The sequence below is a fragment of the Histomonas meleagridis genome, assembly GCF_020186115.1.
Source record: "Histomonas meleagridis strain 2922-C6/04-10x chromosome Unknown contig_6, whole genome shotgun sequence".
Lineage (NCBI taxonomy): Eukaryota > Parabasalia > Tritrichomonadida > Dientamoebidae > Histomonas > Histomonas meleagridis.
This window is the reverse complement of record NW_027150902.1, coordinates 291,205-317,411: the sequence shown is the minus strand read 5'-3', so window position 1 is coordinate 317,411 and position 26,207 is coordinate 291,205. Positions and strand designations below refer to the sequence as shown.

Sequence of the window (26,207 nt, the reverse complement as noted above, 5' to 3'; positions counted from 1 at the left end):
TTTTCAGAAATAATGAGGAATTACATATCCAGTATCTTGGTACTTGTCTAAGAAGCCTTCAAGACCGTATTGAAGATATGATATTTTGGTTGTGGAGTCTGGTTTATATTGAGCAAAGAAATCAACAAGTCTTCTCGCCATTTTGACACTTCTTTGTTGTCCATATTTACAGTAGGTAACAACATTATCAACACCAAGTTCCTCTACACGTTCCATTATTCCTTTGCACCCTTGGAAATTTAGACCAAAGTAAGGTATATGAACAGAGTTTTTAATTACTCCACCCTCACCGTAATCAGAATCCCTAGAGTCTATTATCATTGCCTTTCCGGTGTCAATTAAAGAAACTAATTCTTCCGCTGTCACAACGCCAAGGGGTTTCTGCTCCATTAGATTAATCTAAACAAACCAAGTCAAATCTATTCCAAAATCTAATTTCATACTCTCAAGTGCGAAGTGTTTACATATTAATGCGATGCATTTGCTTATTCAAGTCTTTCATTATTATCATATTCCTGAGTAAAATTTAAATGAATAAATTAAACGATAATTAGGAAAAAAAATGAATTTTTAGTAACCAGCTTGAGACACATTACAGATCAGGCCTTAGGAAGTGATTCATACGAAGTTAACCAGAAAGGATCCCAAGAAAAACGATGGGATCCGAAAACCAGTTTTGCACTTTTTCGTTTTTCAGCTTTTTTGGTGTAACTTTTTCAGAGCAATAACGGATTATGGCGGGGTCATGTGGCCATTTTGCCATTTAAAATGAAGACAGAAAAACAAGCTTCTAATGAAACTCCCTCCGTCCAAATGCCAATGTACTGGGAAATTCTCAATGAAGCTGATCAGCAACAGTACATTGCAATACGTAATACACTTTCTTCTTCTGCATGCAAACATCGAAGACATCATTCAAGTGAAATTAATCAAGAAATCATATCAACACTAAAAGCATTTGTTTATCATGATGAAGCGGACATATGGAAGCGAAGTCTTGTTTGTGGAATATGTTGGATAGATAACGCATTGGCTATCAACACACATCAACTTCGTCTTTTATTAGCCAAATGTAAATCCTCTATTAACGCTATGTTTCAAAATATCGGATACATGACTGTTCCAACAAATTCGGAATATGCTGGAAATTTATCGAATTTCTTTCCAATTATCAAAGATAATTTTGTAGAGCTTAGAAAATGGACCATAAGGCTTATGCAAAATCCAAATGCTGCTGCCATCAAAAAAGGTCAAATCACAAATCATATAAATATACAGAATTACCCAATAACTGAAGGAATAACAGAGCCAACAGCAAGTGTACAATGAAACAAACATATTTATGTAATATTAAACAATATTGATTTCGCAAAATTATTTTTTTTTATTCTGATTTCTGTCCACATCTTGATAAATTTTCGGAGTACTTCAAAAGGAATTTGCGAAATACACAAAAACATTGCATCATTTATAAAAATATTTTTTATTTAATTGAAGATTTGTGCAATTTAAACTAATAACAAAAATATAAGTATTTATACACCCAGCGTACATTGAACCATGTAGCGCATAGGCAGTGCACAATGTTCAGACAATTGGACTCGTTCACCGAGTTCGCTTTGTCTTTCAGAAAATTCAGAACTAAGAGTGAACTTCACTGAGCAGTTCCCTCAAAGATTGTTTCTTTTTGGAAGCAGACCTTATTGCTTCTCTTTTCTCTTTCCTTTCTTTTCTCTGTTGTCTCACTAGCTCTTCTTTTTCTTTCTTTTGTTTCTCCAGAAGAGCGAGAAACTCTGGTGACTGCTTAACGTTCTCTATTGAGTTTTTGTTTTCATTTTGAATTGCTCCTTCTTCACGCATTGATGAAACAACAGTTGCATTCATGTTCTCAGATATAAGGATATGTTCTCGGAGTTGTGATAAAGATGGTCGTTGATCTGATGGTAATAAACATGTGGTAATAAAATCAGCTATTATTGGGTCAGAAACATCGGAGATGGCTTGAGGCATGATTCCATCAACAATTGCATTACGTTTTGCCATTGGTGACGTGTATTCTGAATACGGCTCATGACCTGTGGCTATCTCAATAATGGTAAGGCCGATTTGCCAAATGTCTGCCTTTGGATCTGATGTGGAAGATTTGACTTCGGGTGCTGCAAGTTCTGGTGGTATTCCAAATAATATCATTTCAAGATTTGGTGGACCAATTTTAACAATTCCATCTGATCCATCAATGTAAATGTTACTACATGATATATCTCCATGAGCTAGTGGCGGATCCCTTGAATGATATTGTTCAAGCCCGTCAATTATTTGACTGCACCAATTTCCAATTGCTGAACGTGATGGACTATGAACAACTTCAGAAATGTAGCTCTTAATTGATTGGAAAGAAAATAGTTCAGTGATATAAATAAAAACTTTTCTTGCTTTGTCGATCCAAGCACGATATAGCCCAATAAGATTTGGATGTGGAACTGATCCAACAAAGTTAATGATTTTAATAAGGTTATTAAATCCACTTTCAGTTGAGCCTTCAATATAAATTTCATTCCATAAACAAAGAATTCCATCATTTTGATCATACCCTCTATATGAAACCTGAATACCTTTTCGTATTATTACGTCTCCCCTTTTGAACCGTCCTGAGGGATCTTGATAGTTTTCATCCATAAAGTGTCACTTTCGTACTTCTGGTATTACAATAACCGCCGTCAACGGCCGTTTCTAATCCGAAGCCCACCAATGTTTAATGAGGAATTACTATTAGAATAAATTTTAAAATCTCATTTATGTAACAAAGCAAAAAAATGTCGTATGCAAAAAAAATTAATCATGATGTAAAATTTTATATGAGAACTATTACATTTTTATTTTACTTTAATATTACTTAATAACAAAAATCGCTGAAGTACAATAGTACTTAAAGATGTTTTTAAAGCGGGTGAATAATTGGTTATTAAAATAGATCTGAAAAACTAAATTATCAAAAATCCAATTTTTTCTTATTTTAATAAATGTTTTTTTTTTCAATGATATTTTTTAAATCATAAATATGATTTCCATAATTTTTATTAATGAATAATTATACCATATTTTTAATAAATCAATTATAATTCAATAATATATTTTCATTTTAATATGCATATTAATAATATTTGTTTTAAATGAAGAAAATTGTTAAATTTTATTAAAATCAATAAGATTTGAAACAATATGAAAAAAACCAAGTGAAATTGTCATTAAAAAAAATTTACAAAATAATAAAATGTTTATTCACAATGATTTTTTATATTTGATTACTACAGAATCTACTTAAATAATTAAAGAGATGAAACAAATTTTTGTTCTTTGAAATCATCTGCAAATGGATCTTCTTCGATATTACTTAATGTTAAAATTCCGAAATCTTCGACTTTATCATTCTTTGCTTCTATTACATCCATCGATTTTTCTTCAATTTCTTTATTTTTTCTCTTAGAAATTCGAATTAAAACCACAACAATTACAGTAACAACAGCAATGACAACTAATGCGACAACAATTCCCGTTATAATATAAACATTTGTATTATTTTCTTTATTTGAATCATATTGTTGAGTAGAAAACATAAAGAAATTTGAATAATACTGTAAATATGTTGAATATGAAATAATTATATATTGGTAATATATCGATTCACTTATAACATATGTATAACCTGTGTCATATAAAGAAATAAAAAATGTATGCGAAATGAATACACTAATTGTAATTGTATTAGTAATTGTTAATGTATGCGTTAAAATTTTCGAATATGAATCATTAGATGTAACTGTATCTGTTTTGCTTTCAGTTAAATTTGTGAATTCGTCTGTACTTGTGCTGGTTTCTAATGTTATGTCCTTAGATGCACTAAACATATTTGACTTAGTAAATGTATTTGAAGATGTAAATTTATCTGAATTAGAAAATGTGTGTGAAAATGAAAATGTTAACGTAAATGAATCTGAAGATGAAAATGTATTTGATGCGATTTCTATGTACGTATCAATGTATGTAATAGAATTTACCATAAAAAATGTAAGTGTTGGAACATCTGTTAATGTTTCGGACGTTGTGATTGTTGGTGATAAAACGAATGAATCTGTTTGACTTATAGTTTGTGATGGTACTTGTGTTATTGATTGTACAAATTTTTGCGACAATTCAGAATGCGTTATATCACTTAATATTGTTATTACTGTTTTCGTCATAGATGGAACCATAACATCTGATGATGTCATAGAATTTGTTGATATTAACGTTTGTGAATCTGTTGATGTCGATACTGGTGAAAGTGTTTGTGATAATGTTTGCGAAGATATTGTTGTTATTGTTTCTATGAGTGTTGTGATTGTAGTCTCAAACCATGATTCTACTGGTACTCTATTAATTATTGTTACCCATCTTGTTGATGATATTGTTTCAACATTTGTTGATGTAATTAATTGAACATTTGTATAAGAATTTGTTAAAGTATTAACATAAGTTATTGATGGAACTTTTGTTGTTGTTGAAATTAAAGATGATGTCCAAACTGATGTATACGATAAAGAAGATGTGGACGAATCAACTAAAGTATCAGTGTATATATCAGTTAACGAATAAGTCATTTCAAGTGTAGGCGATAATGTATTTGATGGCGATATAGTATTAATAATGTTTGATATTATGGTATTTTGGAGTGTATGCGTTATTGAATCGGTTTGTGTGACTTCTTGTGTGGTTGTATATGATGATGTCAATGTGGGAACTTGTGTTTCAGTTTGAGATTCAATAATTTTATTTAAATCTGCATTTGCATCAAGTTGTATAAGTGTTGGTGAGTATGAATATTTTATTGAGTTTAAAATAAGTTTATTTTGCGGGGAAATGTGGTTATTTTGGAAGTCTACATTGAGTTTACTACAATTAGAAAAAGAAAAATTTTTATAAACAACAAATTTTGAATTAATACGAACATTAGACAAACGTGGACATGAGGAAAATGCATAAGTTCCAATTGATTTGATATTATCATCAATTGTTACAGTAATTAAATTTGAACAGAATGAAAATGCATTAGAGCCAATTGACATTACCGAAGAAATATTAACTTCTATGAGTAAATCCCAATGTGAAAAGTCGTTGTTGAAAATAGTTTTGAAATTATTACAAATAACAAGATATTTTGTCAACTCTTTATAAAGTGTTAAATTTATAAATCTATCAGTCAAATAAACTGTGTTGTTACTTTCGGTGCTTGTTATTAGTTTAGAAAAATGACTCAAAGCGAACAGAATGAAAGAAATTCTCCCAATCAACACAAATGAAACTTTTTCATGAGACAACGAAACAATGCATTCACAAAAAGCGTCGTGCACACAAAGCAGAAAATTCAAAGCAAACGAATAAGTACTTATTCCAAAAATAAACGCTTTCTTATGCAAAAACGACCCAAAAATTAAATAGTTTACTCCAAAGAAAAGTCGAAAACAATAAAAGATCAAGGCTTCTAAAACAAATGAGTTTTGATTTTTCTTCTCATCTGAAACAGACAATTAGCAATATTTTGGCTGTAAAATCAGCTATAAATCCAGAAGATTTAAAAGAAGAAGAAGGATTTGATCGAATTTTTACTCAAATTAAAATTCCAACTGTAACAAATGATCAAATAAAAAAGATCAAAAATATCATAAAAAAACACAAAAATGTAAAAGAATATTTTATCGAATTTCCTGTAACATTTTTAATATCGGAAAATCATCTAAAAGCTATAAATGTTAAAAATACCTCACCAAAGGTTACCACCTATTATGCTAGTTATGTTGCAAATTGTTTTCTTGCATTTATACAAAATTATGTAATCTACCAAAAAATCGATTATTTACCAATACTAATGAATACAATATCAAAATTTGACATCCCTCAGTTAAGTGATTCTTTTATTGATCTCTATTGCATTTATGTTACAACCGAAAATTCATATTCGTTTGATGAAATTTTCAAAACAGTTTACACATTTTTCACGAAACACTTAAAACTTCCATCTCTTGCATACGAAGTTCTTTTATTACATCTTTTTAAATTCCAAAAAACAGATGAGACAATTCATATTGCAAGTATAATTGGTTTAATTACTATTATTCTTGTCGAACAACCAAAAAGCCTTTCACAAAGCATTGCTATGGAGCTATATAAATTCATTATTACAACTTTTTCCCATTTTAATGGAACATCTTTATCATTATGTTTTAATCTTTTTCCACTTCTTCCAAGCGAAATTATCACGGAAGCACAAAATCATGTGTTAAATGGACTTGTTTCATATATTGAGGAATCCACGACATCATTTCAATTGCCAGAAACTAATGGTGAAGAAGTCGAATGTTTAGAAGCTACTACACAACTTAATACTTCGTATATCTTTTCAGCAGAATTTTCAGAATCATTTGAAATGCTTAATTTAGAAGAACCCGTTTGTAAATTTGAACCATTTTCTAAAAAGGATTTAAGTGATCCAATTGTAAATTCATTTTTAGTATCTATTGATCATATGTTTATTGAGAAGAAAGTAAATCCGAAATATTTCATTGAATTATTTGCAAATTTATTAAAGAACAGACCACAAGATAAATCATCAAAATATTTAATGAATTCGTTTTTATTTTTCGTTGATTTAATTAACAAAGAAATTTCATTTGATTTTTTTGATATATTTTTTGATTATGAATTGTTTTTACCTAATTATACAATTTTTAATTGTATATCAAACTTTAAAGTGATTAATTCATCACGACAATTTGCATTAAAGATTATATGTAAAACTACAAATGTTTTTGGCCAATTTTTACAAAAATTTACTTTATATCCAAATTTATTATCGGAAATAATTGAAAGATTAATATTAATGAAAGAAGAACTAATTAAAGCTGTTATAAATGATCCTAAATTTATTCGTTTATATTGTTTATTAATGAATAATTATCCACCGAATACAAAATATATTAAAACTCGAATTTCTTTATTTAGACTTTTATTTATGTTATTAGAATCTAATGAAATTTCTACAAATTTTTTTGCTGATGAAATATTTACATCATTTTTTTTGTCATGTATATTTGATCAATCAATATATAAAAATATATTAAATCAAATTGTTAAATTTCTAAAAGAAATTAATACAAATCATTCACATCCTTTCATCCAATTATTTATTATATTCTTCGAACAAGTTTGTTCAATGTTTCCTAAAAGAAATGGAATTATAATTGCAAAACTAATTTTGGATCAATTATTTATATTGTTTGATAATATTCCGGAATATTCAGAAACGTTTTCCAAAATGATTTATATGTTTTGTGAAGCTATAAATAGAAATAAATTAATTGATTGTTTGGATTATATATTTAAATATAATAAGTTCTTAAGTCAAACATCGATATTTTCAATTGAATATGTAAATTTATTAGAAGATTTAATACTCGAAAAACATTTTATTAAAAATGATAATGAACTTTTTAATACATTTTTAAATTATATAATTAAAGATGATGAAATTAAACAATTAAATTTAATTAAAATGTTATTTAAATGTTTTTGGGATACAAATTTTGATATTTTAATAAATACATTTACAAATCTTTGTTCGAATTCAACAAAAAATTGTTTTTCTTTTCATGAAAGTGGAGTTGATTTATTTCTTGTCGAAAAATTATCAGATGTTAAAGAGCAAGATAAAATAATTAAAATTCTTGATCTATTAAAGATCATAACAATTATAATATCATCGCCAGTAATAGTACAAAAATTCATTTCTTTATTAAATACTACTGAAAATCGAAAAGAATATTTACGTTTCCTAAATTATTCAATTGTTTCTAATTATCAAATTCCAAGTGCAACAATTCCATTACAAAATCATACAGTATTACAATCGAAAATGTATAAAAAACTTGAAATAGCAAATTCTTTTTCTTTTTCAGGTTGGATATATTTTGATGAATCAGATTCTGATTTAAAAATATGCGAAATCAATCAAATTCTATTAATTGGAATCAAGAATAATACAATTTATATCAAATTTAATGATGAAATTATAAATTTAATCGAAAACGTCAAAATTCGTCAATGGTTTTTACTTACAATTAATTGTCAAAATTCAAAGTTTTTAGGTTGGATTGACTTAAAAGAATCGAAAGAAGTTTCATTTAAAAAAGATATAAATATTGAAGAATTAGAGATAATTCGTTTTAGTGGAGGGAATTATGGTAATGGTAAACTTGGCTGTTTTGGAATATATCCAACTTTAACTAAGTTAAAGATAAAATATTTATTTGAAAATGGTCCGCGATTTATGAAACAACCAACTTTTGAGTTTTTTGATTATTTTACTCCTGAAAAAGTATTTAATTTTAGACAACAATATTTTGGATCACCAGAAATATATAATTTTCCAGAAGCGTTTTTAAGTGTATGTAAAATAGAATTAATATTACCATTATTTGCTAAATTAAATAGTAACGATGAATCTGAAATAGTTTTATTATTTTCACTTTTAGAAAATATTTTATTAATTGATGAAGAACAACAAAATCATTTCGATAATATAAATGGGTTCGCAATGATATCATATTTATTAATTACATCTAATTTTAATGGGTTAACATTTCAATTTTATAATATGTTTGTTTTATTATTACAAAAAATTGCACATTTTGATTTAAGAAAATCATTACTTAAAGATGTTTTATTAAATTTACAATTGTGGATTAGAAGTACAGAATTCGAAAAAATTGTTAAATATTGGAATAAAAACTTGTTTTTAAATGAAAATTATATTCCCACTGAAATATTACCATTTAATGAATTTCTAGATTTAATACGTTATTATTTATTTTATGAACAAGAAAACGAAGAAATTATTCAAAGAAATTTCGATTTAAATAATTTGCATTTTATTCGAAATAAAATATTTTTCATACTTTTAAATTATTATTATAAATTAATAACAGAAGGTGATTTAATATTAATATTAAGTCATTGTTTAAATTGTAAAGATGTTAACCAAGTTTATGATTTATTATTATTCTTAATTAATTTAATTGATAAAAATAAAACAATTTTTATTGACTTTATTAATAAACCTGAAACTTTTTCTGCAATACATAAATTATTATTATCAGAAAATGAATTTATTTTATTAACAACAATTTCATTAGTAATAAAATTACATCGAAATAATTTATTTAAAGATTTAACATTAATTGAACATTTTGAGATATATTTCCATGAGTTAAAATATAATTATAATATTACAAAACCATTATTTGCAAAAATTACACATATTTTACAAGATTCACCAGAAATATTTTCTTTATGTTGTTATTATGGTTGTTTATTAGGAAAAGAAAACTTTTTATCAATTTTTGATGCTTTAATTCCATCAAATAAATATTGTTTATCAATAAATTGGTTAATTTGGGTCATTTATGGTTCTATAATTTATGAATTACCTGATATAATTAAATTTATTGCTGAATGTTCACAAAAAGAATGGACAAATATATTTTGTATTATAGATTATATTTGTATTATCTTAAATATCGATAGTGAAAAATGGCAAAAAATATTTATAGAAATAATTACAAATTTAGTTGAAAATGATAATTTTGAAGCTAATAATGAATATTTCAATTTATGTTGGTTTTTCTTATTTTATCGTAGAGAGAAATTACATAATAACGCGTTAATATTCCTATTTAAAGATAGTCCATATAATATAACATATGAAAATAAACAAATTTTATCAAATGTTAAAAATGATACAATAAAAACTTGGAAAAATTTCTTTGATAAAGAACAAAATGAAATTGATATCGAAAATGATTTAGAATATAAAATAATTGATTCAAACTTAAACCAATCGAATTATTATTTTGGCTTAAGAATGTTTTTCTCCCAAAACGTATTCCAATGGGAAGATTCACAATTATCATTACGAATATTAAAACTATGTGAAAAATCAGATATTATATCTACTCAAGTATATTCAGTTATTATTAAATATTATTTATATAAACGTAATCCTATAAATGATTTAAACATACCAATACCAAACTTAGCAAATGTATCACAAGGAATTATACAAAATATTCGAAACTTTTCAATGAATTGTTATAAAAAATCATTAAATAAATTCATAAATAATCAAAACAATTATGAATTAATATCAATTAATCATTTGATTCAAACTACTCATATAATAAAGAAGAATTTAGAAATAACTACAAAGAGTTGGAGAGTTTTATGGAGTCAAATGGCAACTGATTATGCACCGTGGGGAGTTTCTTATGATATAAAACATCATTATAAACGTGATAATACATTAAATGTTAACTTTTGCCCATTTAGAACAAAATTAAATCGACATTTCGATAAGCATAAGACAGCTTCTAAAATGAGGGATTTAGGTATAACTATTGAAGAAGTTAAAGAGCCTAAGAAATTACATCCATTAACAATTGATGATGAATTACAAAAATTTAATGAACCAAAAAAAGATCAAAAGTTTTATAATGAACGAACTATATATCAATCTAAATGTGAAGTCATAAAAATTAATTATACATATGACGCTACATTTATTTTATCGCAAAAACATATTAAAATATTATCTGATAAATCATTTCATTATTTCCCATTAACATCAATAAAATATATCTTTTGGCGAAGAAGAAAACAACATCAAACGTCAATAGAAATATTTTTATTAAATGGTAAAACATATTTCATTGATTTTTTGGATAAAACGTCGAAATATATCACAAATAAAATATCATCAATAGCGCCTAAAACAATAATAATTCAACAAACAAATTATCAAAACTTTATAAATACATTTCAAATGACTGAAAAATGGAAAAATAATGAAATCTCTAATTTCGAATATTTAATGTTTTTAAATATCATTGCATCACGTTCATTTAATGATTCATCACAATATCCAATAGTTCCATGGATAATAACAAACTTTGATGATTCAGAAATTGATTTAAATGATGAAACGATATTCCGAGATTTATCAAAACCAATTGGATCATTAGGCAAAGAAAAGTTCCAAGAGTTACTTGAAAGGATTAAAGATTTAGAATTATTTGATGTTAAGCCATTTCTTTATAGTACATATGTTTCATCACCTTTATCAGTCTTTTTATATTTAATACGTATGGAACCATTTACACAATTACATATCGATATGCAAGGCGGACGATTTGATAATCCGTCGCGAGTATTTTCATCAATGAAACGTACATTTGATTTAATATTGACACAAATGAATGATTATAGAGAATTAATACCTGAATTCTTTTTCGAACCTGAATTCCTTACGAATAATAATGAATTCGATTTAGGTAAAGTTAAAGAAACATCTATAGATAATGTGGTATTACCAAATTGGGCAAATTCACCAATGGATTTCATATATAAGAGTCGTAAAGCTTTAGAATCAAGTTACGCATCTAAGAATTTAAATAATTGGATCGATTTAATATTTGGATATAAACAACGTGGCGAAAATGCGAAAAAATATTATAATGTTTATAGAGAAGAATTATATGATGATATATGGGAGAAAGTAGACATTAATGATAAATTAAGAAAACTTGAAGTAGAAACAACTCTTGAACAAGTTGGACAAGTTCCTCCGCAATTATTTGTTAGTCCGCATTGTTGTAGGAATAATGATAATATTAAAAATTCGATAATTTCGACATCCAAAAAAATTAATTTAGAAATTGATTCGATAATTTTTAGTTTCTTTAAATTCGAAAATGATTTAATAATTGAATTTTATATATTAACTGATAAATATGAACTTAAATTATTTGTATTTAATTTCTTAAACAATGAAATTAATGTCTTTAACAAAGATATTGGAAATATATCATTAAAAAATCCGATTTTATATGATAACTTCAAAAACGTTTTAATAGTTATAACTAATTCTGGTTATATGATAAATTATTTCGATATAACAAAATGTAATTTAATTTCCAAAGAAATTTTACGTAATAAAATATTAAATGTTTCAACAACTAAAAATTATTATGTGTTATCACATGATAATGCATGTTCTACAATACATAATAATAATGATAAATCACAAATTACTGTGAAAACTTATCGAAGTTCAATATTATGTACATATAGTAATGAAACATTTGGTGTTATAATTAATGGAACTGATGATGGTTCATTAATTGTTTCTTCATTATTTGATGGGACGACAATTCATGCGATTCGACTTAAAATGATTCCGAAGAAAATTATCATCACTAAAAATTGGGGATTTATCATCGTAAATGGTTTTAATATCATCGATGGTAAAGAAGAATATTATTTGGCTTTGTATAATATAAATGGAATAGAAATTAAAACTATAAAAATCGATTTCGTTGTCGACTTATGGATCACGTGGACAAATGAAAAAGGTTTCGATTTCATTGCGTTGGCAACTTCAAATGGTAAAATTTACGTGTTTGAGGCATATTATTTGATTGACGAAATTTTATATCGATGTTTTGCAAAAATTATTATGTTGCATTACTCATTAAAGAAAAGAATTTTGACGGCAATGACAGATAATGGTAATATAGTTTTTATCCCTTACGTGGAAAGTGAAGAAAATTTGTTGAAATAAAAATATAATGTGGTTTTATTTGAATTATTATTATTTAACAATTGAAATCTGAGATACACATGAGGGCAAAGTGAAAAAAATTGAAAAAATTCACTGTAGCTATGACTGAAAAAGCTTTTATGTACAAGAATCAAAAAATATTGTGTTGTTATGAGGTACATGCATAAAACTGTGTTAAACAAGAAAAGTTTAATTAAAATAGTATGATTTTTATTACGAAATCCAATAAATGATTATATAAAAATGTAAATTAATAATGATTACTCAAAATATTTTTGACATTATTTAGTAATAAAAAGGGGATTAATATATACATATAAATCAAAACAATAATTAAGAGTGATTAATTTTATTTAAGGGATATTATTTTATGCATTTTTCATTTTAGAGATTATGAAATGCAAAATTTTAAATTAGCATCTTTTCCTTTGAAATCCTTTCTTGAAGTAATTTGACTACTTCTGTATTACCTTGTTTAGAAGCAAAATAAAGTGCTGTAAAAAATATTTAAAATAATTTCCAAATATTATTCTTGAACATAAAATTATCAAAATAAATTTCGGATTTACCATTAACATCAATTCCTTTTTGCTCAAGGATCAATTTAATTATTTCTGTATTACGTTTTTTGCTGCACTCATAAGCATTGTTTCAAACAATACAAATAAATACCAAATATAATTTTGAAATAGTAAATCATTAAAACAAACATAAAACATAACAAATAAATATTTGTAGAATTGATATCAGTGTCTTTATGTTCAAGAATTAATTTGACAATATCTTTATTACCCCATTCACAAGCAATCATAAGTGCTATATTAAATAAAATCTTGAAATTCCAAATTATATTTTGAATTATCAAAATATTAAAATGAATATAAAATAAATCAAATAAATATCTTTTACATTTACATTAATTTTTTCGTGTTCAAGAAGTAATTTAACTATTTCTGTATGACACTCAAAAGATACAGTCATGAGTGCTGTTTTAAAATATTATAATAATTACCAAGTGTTATTTAGAAACATGACATGATCTAAAAAAACACAAAACAAAACAAAAATACATTTTTCGCATTAACATCGATTCCTTCTTGTTCAAGAAGGAATTTAACTATTTCTATATTATCTTTTAAAGATGCCCTCATAAGTGCTATATCAAATAAAATGAAAAATTTTCAAATGTTATTTTGAAACGTCAATTTATTAGATTAAACAGAAGATAAAACATTTAAATATCTTAAACATTAATATCAATTCCTTCATGATCTAAAACATATTTAACAAGTTCAATATTTCCTGATGCAGAAGAAGCATTTATTAAAATGGTTTTAGGAAGTTGATTTTCTTTAAGAAAATATTTCGTAAGATATAAATTTCCATATAATGCTGCTTCATTAATAATATATTCATTAATTTGCATTCCTTCTTTAATCAAAAATGATAATATTTCATAGTTATGATACTTAATACATAACTTTCCAAACAACATTAAAAAATGAGATCTATTAGAATCATTATCATAAAGATAATGAAAGATATCATTCCGATGATATTGAATCGCTGCTTCAAATGAGTCATTAAATGATGAATGATGTTAGCTTATCTTATCTTTATGAGTTCCATACTGTATATTAATTTTATGAAATTTCTTTGCGTATATGAGTATTAGCACAACATAAATAAAAGCATATTTAATAATGCAGTGTTACAATCACTGTTTTCATAATTAAGCGTACAAAACATATTCTCCTCTCAGGTAATTAAAAGACAATTTATAGCTCTGCTCCATAAATCAGTCCTTAGTCCTTCGCATTCACAAATTTATATTTTTTGTGCAGTGTCCAAATTATAGCAAACGAAAACTGAATATTCCATCATAAAAACATTAGACAGATGATATCAAAACAAAAATTAAATGTTCAACGTTTACTTTCATAACGAAAGGAGCGGTCTTTCTTCGAAATGGGGCTCAATTATAATGTTCATCTTTACAATCAAAGTTGTCATCAGTCTTATCATTGTGTTAGCAGCCGGAATTATCTTTGGTATTGCCTTCTTGAACTCCACTAATTCCTTCACCAAAGGTTCGAAGTTTGCCTTAAACAAAAACTCTGGTGACTCGATCAATTGGTTTCTATAGTCGTTGATAAATGTCTCAATTTCGATACCCGATGAAATTATACTTTGAGTGGCGAATACTATTCTTCTCAAAATCTTAATTTTTTCTGTTAAAATCTTTGTCAGGATTCTTTGGTTTGAATTCTTGATCACCAACAAAGAATTCGCTACCACTTCAAAACTTCCTCCGATATACTTAATAAATTCCTCAATAGTTTGAATGCTTAACTTCGATGAAGCGTTGTACAAGTCATCACGTGTCAGTAACAAAAGTTTGATTAAGTTTGACAAGAAGTCACTTAAGTTCAATTTCGGTTCTTCAAGTTGTTGCATTAAATCAAGTTGTTTAATTATACGTAATGACAAATTAATAATTGAACGTAACATAATATTAACTTCATCAGAACATAAGTTATTAGTACCAATTATTAATTGTTGTTTAATGTAATTAATGATAATAATAATTTCTTGTCTAAATTTAGTCACCAAATTATAGAAACATTCTTCACCTTCAACATTCATAGCATCTTTATAGAACACATTTGTAACTTCATCTAATGAATTCATTAATGTAATAACAGTTGTAACTTCGACTTCATTATTTTGTAATGTTGACCTAAATGTTATTAATGAATTATATACAATTTCAACACTTTTCTTTAAGTCATCTGCTGCAATTTTATCTCCTTCTTTAATAGGTTTAATATATTCCATCTCAGTAAGCTTCAAGTCAATGTCACGAGACTTCCAAAGACGTGCATCATTCTCTGCATTTAATAACGAAACTAATTCTTGTAAGTTTTGGCAATACTTCGATTCTGTTTGCAATAATTCTAATGATGTGAATAATGAAGTATCTTCTTCAATCATTGAACGTGATACAACTTCGATTTGATTAAATGATTCTTCAACTAACGTTTGATTAAAGTTACGTTCGATTGTAGTAAATGATTGACGAATTGATCGGAATTGTACTTGTGCTTCATCGAAATCAAATTGATTTTCTTGATTAGTAATATGATATATATTTAATTTAGTTAATTGTGATATTACCATACAATAACGTGAGAAGATAACTATACGTAATCGACCAAAATTACTATATACTGTTTTATCATCATATTTGTTTTGGATTTGTTGAATTGTATTAATATGTAATTTAATTTTCTCTTCAAGTTGTTTAATGTCTTTAGTTTCTAATGATTTAATAGCTTCATCAGTACATTCGATAATTGATTTACAAAAACTAATTAATAATTCAGATGTAACTCGTGTAGATGTTAATCCAATGTTATAATTACGTGATAATATATCCGAATGTGTACTAAATAATCGACTTAATAATTGGATAATAGAATATATTAAATCATCTTTCATTGATATCTTTTGTGCTAAATTATCTTGAATTTGTGATTGTAAATTATTATTATTTGGTAAGAATCCATCAGAAAATGGTGAAAACATTTCATCGAAATGTGATGCAGATGTAGTGAAATCAGTTGTTAATTTAGTACTTAATAATTGTTCTTGTAATAATGATGGTAATGCAGTAGAACGTTTCTTACGTGAATCAGTAGTAGAACGATGTGCACGAGTATAATCAATTAATTTATCTAAATGTAATGATAATCGACTATAAGGTGTATTTGAAATTGGGAATTTCTTATTTTCTAAAATAGATAATGATTGTGAAATATCAATTAAGTTATACATCATAATACTATAACGTGTAGGTGAATTTAATGCTATATCTGAATTAGAATGAATTCCTTCAATATCATGTAAACATTCCTTTAAATATTGGACCCATTTAGTAGCTAATACACCTTTAGGTGAATCATTAATTTCTTTTTGGATAAATGTAATTAAGTTATTAAAGTCATTAATTGTAATTTCACTTAATTCACTTAATTCAGAATCAATATCTCCATCACTTACATGTAAATTCATTATACTTAATCGAACTCCTATAGTCATGATAAATAAATTATATTCATTATCATCTTCATTCTTAATATTACTTTCTAATGATTGATGAATTGATGATAATTGTTGTGCTATATTATCTGCTATTGATGAATTAATATTCGGTGATGAAAGTTGTTGTTTCATTAATGCTGATTTACTTGTAAAGATTTCTTTAACTTCATCATTCTTATTAAATTCTTCTTCAAGTTCTTGAAGTTGTTTTTGTGCATCTTCAACACTACAAAGTTCAGTGAATGTAATTAATTGATTAAATTTAATGATGATTTCAGTTAATTGTAATATTAATTTAGTTAAGTTAACTGCTGATCTTCGTTTAGCTTTTTGATCAAATAATTCGGCATTTTGTGTAAAGGATGAAATACCACTACGATATGTATAATAAAATGATTTAGCTCCAACTATAGCTACTTCATCATCTGCGTTTTGAATGATTTTATTACATCGTAATAATTCATTAATATATTCAATCCAATTTTCTATTGATGATAAAGTCTTTTCATCATTTTTAATTTCATCAATATCTTTATAAGTATTTAATATACCTAATAATGCTTCAAATCGAATTGATAATCGAGTTACTGCTTTTCGTGGTAACATAAATCGTTTTTCAGTACCTAATTCAACTATCATATCATTAATTCTTGAGATTAAGTTATCATATTTCTCAGCAAATTCTTTATCATCATTTAAATACATATCATTTAATATTGGTACTGATCTTTCTATAAAATCATATTGTTCATTCATAGGTTCTGATCGAACATCATCAAATTCATTTTTAATCTTTTCGAATTCTTCTTTTTGTTTCTTTGGATCTTCAGGTTTTTCAACTTTATTACGACTAACAGATTTAGAATCTTCTAAAATATAAGAATTAAATAATAAGTTAATAACTTTTGATGTAGTTCTATGTCGTGATAATTTAACTGTTGTAACTTTACTTAACATTTGCATATCAATTGGTACTGATTTAGTAACATGTATAATATCTTTAAATGTTTCAGGATCCCAAGATTCATATATAGGATGACGAATAGTTTGCGGATAAAATCGTGGATAAAGATTCGTATTCATTTCATGTTGTATAATTTCATCAGTAGGTTTATCAGTTCCATCTTTCTTATCTTTATCAGTAGTAAATGATACATGTCCTGTCATAGACTTTGATGATTTAGCCTTTTCTTCTTTAGCTCGTTTATCATCATATTTAGCTTTATGATAATAATTTTCTTTTTGGATCATCGAAATTACCATTTCAATATCATTAGTAATCTTTTCGACATTTTGTTCAATACCTAATCCATCGATACGTGTTAATAATGTACCAAATGATGATCGAATTTGTATTAATTCTGTTGCATTTGTAGCTTTATCTGGTTCAATATCTGCTGACATAGAATTTATTATATCGGAATTACGATTTAAGAAATTAATCCATTGATCTGATGCTTGTTTAACATCATTAGTAGAATAATTTGCTTTATTCGAATTAATTAAATCTGATGTTTCTTTCATTTCAATTGAGATATCTTTTAATTTAATGATTAATGTCGCTTGAATTAATCGTGGAGCACCTAATAACCAATGAGCAATTTGGAATTCATTAGATATAGTACGTGATTCTAAATCTTGTTGTAATGTTGTTATTGACTTTTGGATTGATTGGATATTAGAATCTTGTAACAATGGATGAATGATCATCGTGTTTAACTTTAAGATACTTGCTGAAATAGCAGCCATTCGATGTATGAAATCAGGATCATCACTTTCTTGAATATCTTTCTCTAATTGAGTACGTGCATTAGTTAATGATTGGAATGCAGAATTAATTGTAATAACATTATCTTGTGTATATGAAACTAATCGAATTAAGATTTTTAAGGATTCAATTGAACGTTGTGCATAAGTTTTAGCATCTTTACTTAAGTCTTGAATTATTGGTAACGCTTTTTCAAGTGTTTCTTCATATGTTATATAATTTGTTGAGTTTTGAATAACTTTTGGATATGAATAATACTTTTCAATATCTTCAAATAAATGAGCAGCTTCTTTAAAGAATTTGCTATATTCTTTATGTGGTTCTTTCCCATCTTTTTCAATAATGTCATGAAGTTTGTTAAAGGCACGTTTGCAAATTGAAAATTGTTCTTTGATATCAATCGGTTTAAGTGGTTTCTTCTTCTTTGGAAATTCACTTCCATGCTCAAGATAACGCTTGACTCGGATTTGTTGATCTGTTTTACCATCAATGAGATATGAATCTTCTATATTAGATGAGATGTATCGAAGAACTTGAACTTCGATTTGATCAATTGGACGTAAAAGTTGAACATAGGACATTATAAGAGAACGTTCTACTGAATCAGCTTGGGTAAGTTCCGACATTTCAGATAATAATGATATTGTATCTTTGTCAAGTTTGTCTCCTAAATGTTGTATAACATTCTTGCATTCAAGAGATACATCACGCGGTGAATATTTGGATACTTCACAAAAATGTGATGTATAAATTAACGTTTCGGTTAATAATGAAACTAACCTCGATTTTGGATTCTCTGCATAATGCTTCTTGAAGCTTGCAAGGATTTCGGATTGAAGTGGAACTAACATTATTTGGTCATCAGTATTAACTGCATTTTGTAATGATGACTTAAGATCAGTATCATCATCTCCAAGAAGTTCTTTGACTGCCATAACCTTTTCTAAAATTTGGGCTCTTTTTCCTTTTGGAGGGACTTTAGTTGAAAGTTTCTTTGCTTGAAATGTTTGTTCATCGTCAATAATCTTATTAAATGCTACTTTTGGTGAAGTTCCTTTAGCATCAAAGGATTCAATGCTGATGAAATCACCAGAATAAGGATAAACGAAGAATTTCTTAGCTGAAATAATAGTCTTAGTGATATCAATATCGGCTTCCTTATAAACTGCCTCAGCACTTCGTTTTACTTTGGTTATCTTGACATCTGTTGTTGTGTCAACTTCACGGCTTGACGATGTGATCTGAGTAATTCGTTTTTTTGTCCCATCATCATTTGTCGTTTCAATGGTGTTGACTTCTGTCGGGCCTTCTTCTTTGAAGGTTTGCCTTTGTGGTTCGAGAACAATCTCTGTATGTTCCGACATTATGAGTGAGTAAAAAAGTAATGACGGTTATTCAATGACGGTTTTGTTACTTTTTCACATAATAAGAAGCAGTTTGAACTCAAAATGTACATTTTCAAAAGATGAAGAGAAAATGTATCCAAAGTTTAACATCGAGTTATACGAAAATAACTTTTATGCAGAATAATACAAATGTGATGTATCATGAAATAACAAAAATTATAGAAAAAAATTTAGAAATTGATGATTTAAAAGTGTTTTTTTTGGACGATGAAAAATGACGCTTTTTCAATGGCAATTCAATAATTTACAATGGCTAAGGGGATTTGTGTGAATAACCAGCCGAACAAACCTAAGTCAAATTTGATGTGATATTAAGCTGAATGCTGATCATCTTTTTTAATGGATTGATTTGGATTCCTTTCAAAAACATATCTCACTAATTTAGGTTTCCAATTCTTATCTTGTGGATCAAATAAATAATGAAATTCTTCATCTATATTTCTGTTATATTTCTGAAGTTCTTCTTCTGCTTTTTTATATAAAAATTCGGCCGATTGATCAATGTATTGAATAAGGAAATGTAGTTCAGTTGGAAGTAATAAGCTTAAGTTATAATTGCGCTTAATTTCAAGAACTGTGTTTTTTGTAGTTCGACCATCCCATGGAAGTTCATTTTTCCAAAAATCACTTATGGAATAAATAAATGCTCCAATGTCATCTTCTTTATTCCATTCATTCGTGTCAATTGTATGTAATGTGGAATAGCGTGGATTTCTATCAAGTTTAAATCGAAATTCAGTGATTTTGGGATCTTCATCATGATATTGAGAAAGCCCAAAATCTAAAAGAACAATATCATAATCATTTTCTTTCTTGCGGATAACAAAATTTGATGGTTTTATATCACAATGAATTACATTTATATTATGCATAATAGAAATAGCTCTTAAACATTGCATAGTTATATTCAGCAATAATGGGATTGATGGTGGATTCATTCTTTTACGTCTAATACTTGACAAATTATCAGACAATAATTCCATGGTTATTGCATTTTGGAGAAATTCATATGATTTGCATAAGCATGGTGAGTCAAACATTTGTGATACTTTAAATTCATGTAATATCATTGAAATATAATTTTCTTCAATAATTTCTACTTTAAGACATTTTTCATTTTGTTCTTGTTGGTCAAATACTTTATAAATTACAGAAAATGCTCCATGTGATATTTTTTCCAAAACTTTATACCTGTCATAAGCAATGTAACCAATAGGCAACATCAAAAACGGTTTATTAAGATACCACTTTTTAAAAGGTTTACATTGATATATGTTTTTTTGTATCGTTTGCACTGTCATAGCAGACGAATTCGCTTGCTTTGCACCAACTACCCAAGCACAACCTGTGAATGATATGGAAATGGTATATATCCAAGTTATCACAAGGCATGGAATGAGATCCCCAATTGAACTTTTCTTAAATCGTTCACAAAGAGGAAAATGGACATGTAACGAACCAGACTTAATCGCGCCTCGAACATCCACATCACCATCTAAGCATTATCGTTATGTTTTCCATAAGATTGATGAAAGATATGCAGAATATCCATCAAGTTGTCAAACTGGAGACTTAACAACCGAGGGCATGAAAGAACATCTTGAGCTTGGCAAAGCATTCCGCAAATACTTAGTTGATACATTAAAATTCCTTCCAGAGAAATTAGATCCAAGAGTTGTTCAATTCATAGCATCACCAATAGACAGATGTTTTAGAAGTGCAGAATCATTTATAGATGGTCTTTATGAACCTGCAAATCCAAATGAAGTCATCACAATTCAAACTGGTACTGAAGCAGCTTCTACTGTTGTTGTCAATGGTTATTCATGTAAAGAGCTTGATGAAGCCCAAGCAGAATTTGAAAATGGTGAAGTTATGTTTTCTGTTGTGAAAGATACATATCAATATGTAAAAGAATCGCTTACAAATCTTGGAAGAGGTGATTGCACTCTTGCTAACGTGAAAGATTTCTGCTCATGGTTAGCCGCATTCTCATGCAGCGATAACCCAATGCCAGAGTACATCACGAAAACCGTCGTCGATAAGTGCAATGAATTTAACGGTTATTTCCAATATCAAAGGTATAACCGCCTTAAGTATGGACCTGGACTTGCTGCTTCTTACATATTACGGAATGCATTTAAGGCAGCAGACGAATCAATAGCCACAATGAATGGTAAAAAGTTCACATTATTAAGTGCTCACGATACAACAATTGCAGCTGTTCTTGTTGCACTTGGAAACTTGAACAATTTCATGCCTCCTTATGCTTCATACTTATCAATGGAGTTATGGAAAGCAAAAGATCAACAAATTTATGTGAGATATGTATTTAATGGCGAACCTGTTAAAATTAGCGGGTTCAATGAAACTTTAGTAAGATTCGATGACTTTAGGCATAGCATTGCTAAAAGCATTGACCATTGTCATGATTTTCCTAAATAATCTTTATAAGTAACTTTTTTTTCATTAATATTTTGTATGCCACGCCGATTATTTTGAACAGAAATCTCAAAATGCAATTCAAGAAGCAAAAAATTTCAAAATCTGCGCACCTCAAAAGGATTTTATTACTTTCGGAACTACGAGATTATTCTAATGAATACCTTGATGACTATGTTCCAAATGAACAAAATTTTTTAGCATTTCCGGCATATCAACAAGAACTTCAACTTATAATTGAATCATATAAATTAGGAAATATACTCGAAATGATTAATCACATTCAAGCAGTAACATATCATTTTTCACTTCCAAATGTCGATTTCACCAATTACTTTAGTTTTTTAATGCAATCCAAAATTGCTATTTTTCTTATTAATCTTTCTAATCATACAATACCACTTCCATTTATACCATATATATTTGAGTTATTTATTAATTTAACAGCCAAATCAGACCAATTTTGCCAACTTTTTTATAATAATTATGGTGTAGAAGCAATAATGCATGCGCGGAATCAATTTCTTGATAAAGGTCAACAAATTTTATTTCTTCTTTGTTCATATAATTTATCATCAATCAGTGCAAAATATCTTCTTGATAACACTACAGAAGTTTTTTCGCACATAGTTTCAAAAGCATATAGTTTAGAGTCGGATGATTCCTTTTTTATTCCTATTTCATTAATGAATATTCTTCGATATGTTGAAATCTCTAAAAGTGAAACAAACGCAACGTTTTTCAAATATATTCCTTTTTATATTAAAAATGGAGATGAGAGAACACGAGTTTTCTCGATGTGGTGTGTTTACTTTTGGTTTAAAAACTCACATATACATATGGAAGATTTCATAGATAAAGAGTTTATTAAACTAATTCACAAATGTTTATATGATAATAATGAACAAATAGTTTCAATAGCACTTTACGTTTACGCTATTATGTTTAGGACTGAAGTTGAATCAAAGCAAAGAATTTTGCAGCGTTTTTTCCCAATTGATGATCTTTTTCAAATGGTAAATTGCCCTACTATAAATATTTCTAGAGGTGCAGTTATCCTGTTAAACAACTTCATTGCATTAAAAAGATCAAACGCACAGATATTTGCAAATGGTAATGGAGTTGGTGCGATTTTAGCTGTTTTCGAAGGCGCTTCACTTCACATTAAAGTCGAAATCGGCTTTTTGATAATAACTTTTTTCAATCAAAAAACCGATGATTTTGAACAGCTTTTCAGTGATGATGTTGTTGAAATGTTTGTGGATTTATTAATGACTCTAGATCCAGAAATTCAATGTAAGATAATAGAGTTCTTAGCTCCATTTCTAGCATCAAATCAATGGGCTGTTGAAAAATTTGCTAATGATGATTTTTTGGATCTAATACATTCAGGATTGGATCCTGATGATATTAGTTTAAGATATCTTATAGATAGGATTACAACTATAGTTGACACATTTGTAGAGGAGGGTGATCAATAAAAAAACAAATTTGTTTAAAGTGATTTAACAACAACTTTTGGAGGTATCATTGATAGAATTCAGACTTATACCTTCAGTAGATTCTAAATATGTGGAATTTCCTTTTTGTGCATTTTTGACAAGTTCTTCAGCAAGACTTTGGAAAGATTCTGAAACTTGATAACCTGTTTTAGCTGAAGTTTCGAAATAAAGCATACCTTTTTCTTCAGCCCATTCCTTAACATCAGAAAGTTTGATGACTGGATCAAGATCGCTCTTATTAACAAGAACCATTAATTGTGGAACATAAGAAAGAGGTTTAAGAGCGCAATCTAGCCATTCCTTACCCCTTCCAAAGGAATCAGCATCTGACATTGACATAACAATTACAACAGCGTCTGCGTTTCTTGTATAAGATGGAATTAAAGATTGAAATCTCTCTGTTCCTGCTGTATCCCAAATTGCAAGTTGTGCTGGCCCGTGAGATGTTGGAATAATGACATCATTGTAGGAAGCATTGACAGTATTTTGTTCATTAATTCGAAAATCATTTTCAGTCAAACATTTTATAATCGATGTTTTTCCAACAAAAGATTCCCCAACTATGATAACTTTAAAGGATCCGCTTTTATCAGGAGTATTCATTTGTATTTTGTGAACTGAAATTACTTTTCTGCTTTTACCTCCCTCATTTGAAATTCAAAGAGAAAAGGTCAGAAAATTCAATTTGTCGATCAGCTGCTGTTTAGCTTCCGATGGAAAAGTTCTTTTGATCTCGAGCTTCAAAATGTCGTTATATATGATACATTAGCATAATTTTATTATCAGATCCTCAGAATTTATTCTGTCTGAAAAATCTAAGTTCAATGAATAAATGACTATTGGAAGGATTTTTAATAACTCCATACCAAAGATATTAAAAAAATTGAAAAAGATAAGCTTTGAAATAAAGATGTAGTAAATTTTATTAATAATATATTGTGGAAGATGATCTTAAATATTCACTATGTGTTAGTTTATAATTATCCGCCTCAGATGCTTCGCGTCATCACATTTCCGACAAGGCTGAAAAAATCATCAGAGGCAAAGAAACATACGCTTTTTGCAAATATGGTCAGCCAAATGGTCCAATTTTCAAAACCCTAAAATGTATGGGTGTTTTATTATAGAATTTTCTGGCTAAGTGTCACTTTTTATTTCACTTGGTTGACAGAATTCATAAAAAAAATAAATTTTTTTAAACATTAAAAATCATATATAAAACCACGTGCCTTGATTTGTTCAATGAGCCATTCGAATCCTTCAAAGATTCCATCGCCGGTTTTTGCACTCGCTCCTTGAACTTTCCATGTAAGATTTGGAACATTACCTAGTTGAAGTGATTCTCCAATTTCGCTTGGTGTGTGTGAATTTGGAAGATCTTGCTTGTTTGCATATACAAGCATAATGGGATTTGGAATTTCAATCTTTTCTAAAACAGACTCACTAAGTACGTATCTCGATTCATTAATATTAACAATATCACTAGAGTCTACAACATATATAAATCCATCAGCATTATAATAAAAATGACACCAAAGAGGACGAATTCTATCTCCAGAATCTCCAATATCCCAAACATCCACATCAAGCCCTTTAAATGTAATATTTTCAATGTTAAAATTCATTGTATGGATAGATTGTTTGAATTCATTTAATTTGATTCTATTCAAAATGACTGTTTTCCCTGAAGCACGAACTCCAACCATAACAATCCTAATATTTCTTGGTTTGTTGAAACATTTGCATGTCTTAAAACCAAAGAATTTGTATAAATTTCCAATCATTGGTACTTTTAACGGTCTCTAAACAACCGCAATGCAAAACGGTTCTTATCAATTAATTGTATAAACATTGGAATAAGATATTATTTTCTTCAATGTAATTCATTCTAGTTTTTACTAATATTTTCAATTTATGATATATAATGTTTTTGAAATATGATTTTTATCAATTAATCACGCATTTGATAAAAAAGTAAATGATTTACTTCCATCTATGAATCAGCTTGCTTTCTTTGGTTATAAATAATGAAGGTGCATATCTGTCCATAATTTTTAAAAACTTGAACTTATGAAAATTTAAAAGAAAAAGATGTGGGAAAAATTATCACATGAATTTCTCCGATTTCATAAAATACTTGAATTTATAATTAATAAAATTGAATTTTCCTTTTATCAGATCAAAAACTAAATAAGTTCCATTGAAATTAATATCATCAAACATAAAAATTCAATTGTTGTTTACTGTGTTTTAAACTCCTAAATTTTTCTTATTCAAAC

At 27.5% G+C, this 26,207-nt stretch overlaps 7 protein-coding genes across 7 annotated transcripts; 2 read left to right on the top strand and 5 right to left on the bottom strand.

Moving 5' to 3' along the window:
- Positions 1-3: 3 nt before the first annotated feature.
- GO595_007943 (putative Dual specificity phosphatase Cdc25) lies at positions 4-390 on the bottom strand (the record flags this gene model as incomplete). The annotated part of the gene is made up of 1 exon (XM_067921462.1): positions 4-390. The coding sequence occupies one exon, from the start codon at positions 388-390 to the stop codon at positions 4-6; it is 387 nt and encodes a 128-aa protein (XP_067771777.1).
- A 378-nt stretch (positions 391-768) lies between these two features.
- GO595_007942 (potassium/sodium hyperpolarization-activated cyclic nucleotide-gated channel 1) lies at positions 769-1,329 on the top strand (the record flags this gene model as incomplete). Its single annotated transcript, XM_067921461.1, has 1 exon — positions 769-1,329. The coding sequence occupies one exon, from the start codon at positions 769-771 to the stop codon at positions 1,327-1,329; it is 561 nt and encodes a 186-aa protein (XP_067771776.1).
- Positions 1,330-1,641: 312 nt separating this feature from the next.
- On the bottom strand, positions 1,642-2,676 carry GO595_007941 (STE family protein kinase; the record flags this gene model as incomplete). Its single annotated transcript, XM_067921460.1, has 1 exon — positions 1,642-2,676. One exon carries the CDS (start codon positions 2,674-2,676, stop codon positions 1,642-1,644), a length of 1,035 nt encoding a protein of 344 aa, XP_067771775.1.
- Positions 2,677-14,644: 11,968 nt separating this feature from the next.
- On the bottom strand, positions 14,645-19,942 carry GO595_007940 (uncharacterized protein; the record flags this gene model as incomplete). The annotated part of the gene is made up of 2 exons (XM_067921459.1): positions 14,645-14,823; positions 14,896-19,942. 2 exons carry the CDS (start codon positions 19,940-19,942, stop codon positions 14,645-14,647), a joined length of 5,226 nt encoding a protein of 1,741 aa, XP_067771774.1.
- Positions 19,943-21,256: 1,314 nt separating this feature from the next.
- GO595_007939 (histidine acid phosphatase) lies at positions 21,257-22,429 on the top strand (the record flags this gene model as incomplete). Its single annotated transcript, XM_067921458.1, has 1 exon — positions 21,257-22,429. One exon carries the CDS (start codon positions 21,257-21,259, stop codon positions 22,427-22,429), a length of 1,173 nt encoding a protein of 390 aa, XP_067771773.1.
- A 1,502-nt stretch (positions 22,430-23,931) lies between these two features.
- Positions 23,932-24,531, bottom strand: GO595_007938 (ras-related protein Rab-5B-like; the record flags this gene model as incomplete). The annotated part of the gene is made up of 1 exon (XM_067921456.1): positions 23,932-24,531. The coding sequence occupies one exon, from the start codon at positions 24,529-24,531 to the stop codon at positions 23,932-23,934; it is 600 nt and encodes a 199-aa protein (XP_067771772.1).
- Positions 24,532-25,130: 599 nt separating this feature from the next.
- GO595_007937 (ADP-ribosylation factor) lies at positions 25,131-25,634 on the bottom strand (the record flags this gene model as incomplete). Its single annotated transcript, XM_067921455.1, has 1 exon — positions 25,131-25,634. One exon carries the CDS (start codon positions 25,632-25,634, stop codon positions 25,131-25,133), a length of 504 nt encoding a protein of 167 aa, XP_067771771.1.
- Between the last annotated feature and the right edge of the window lie 573 nt (positions 25,635-26,207).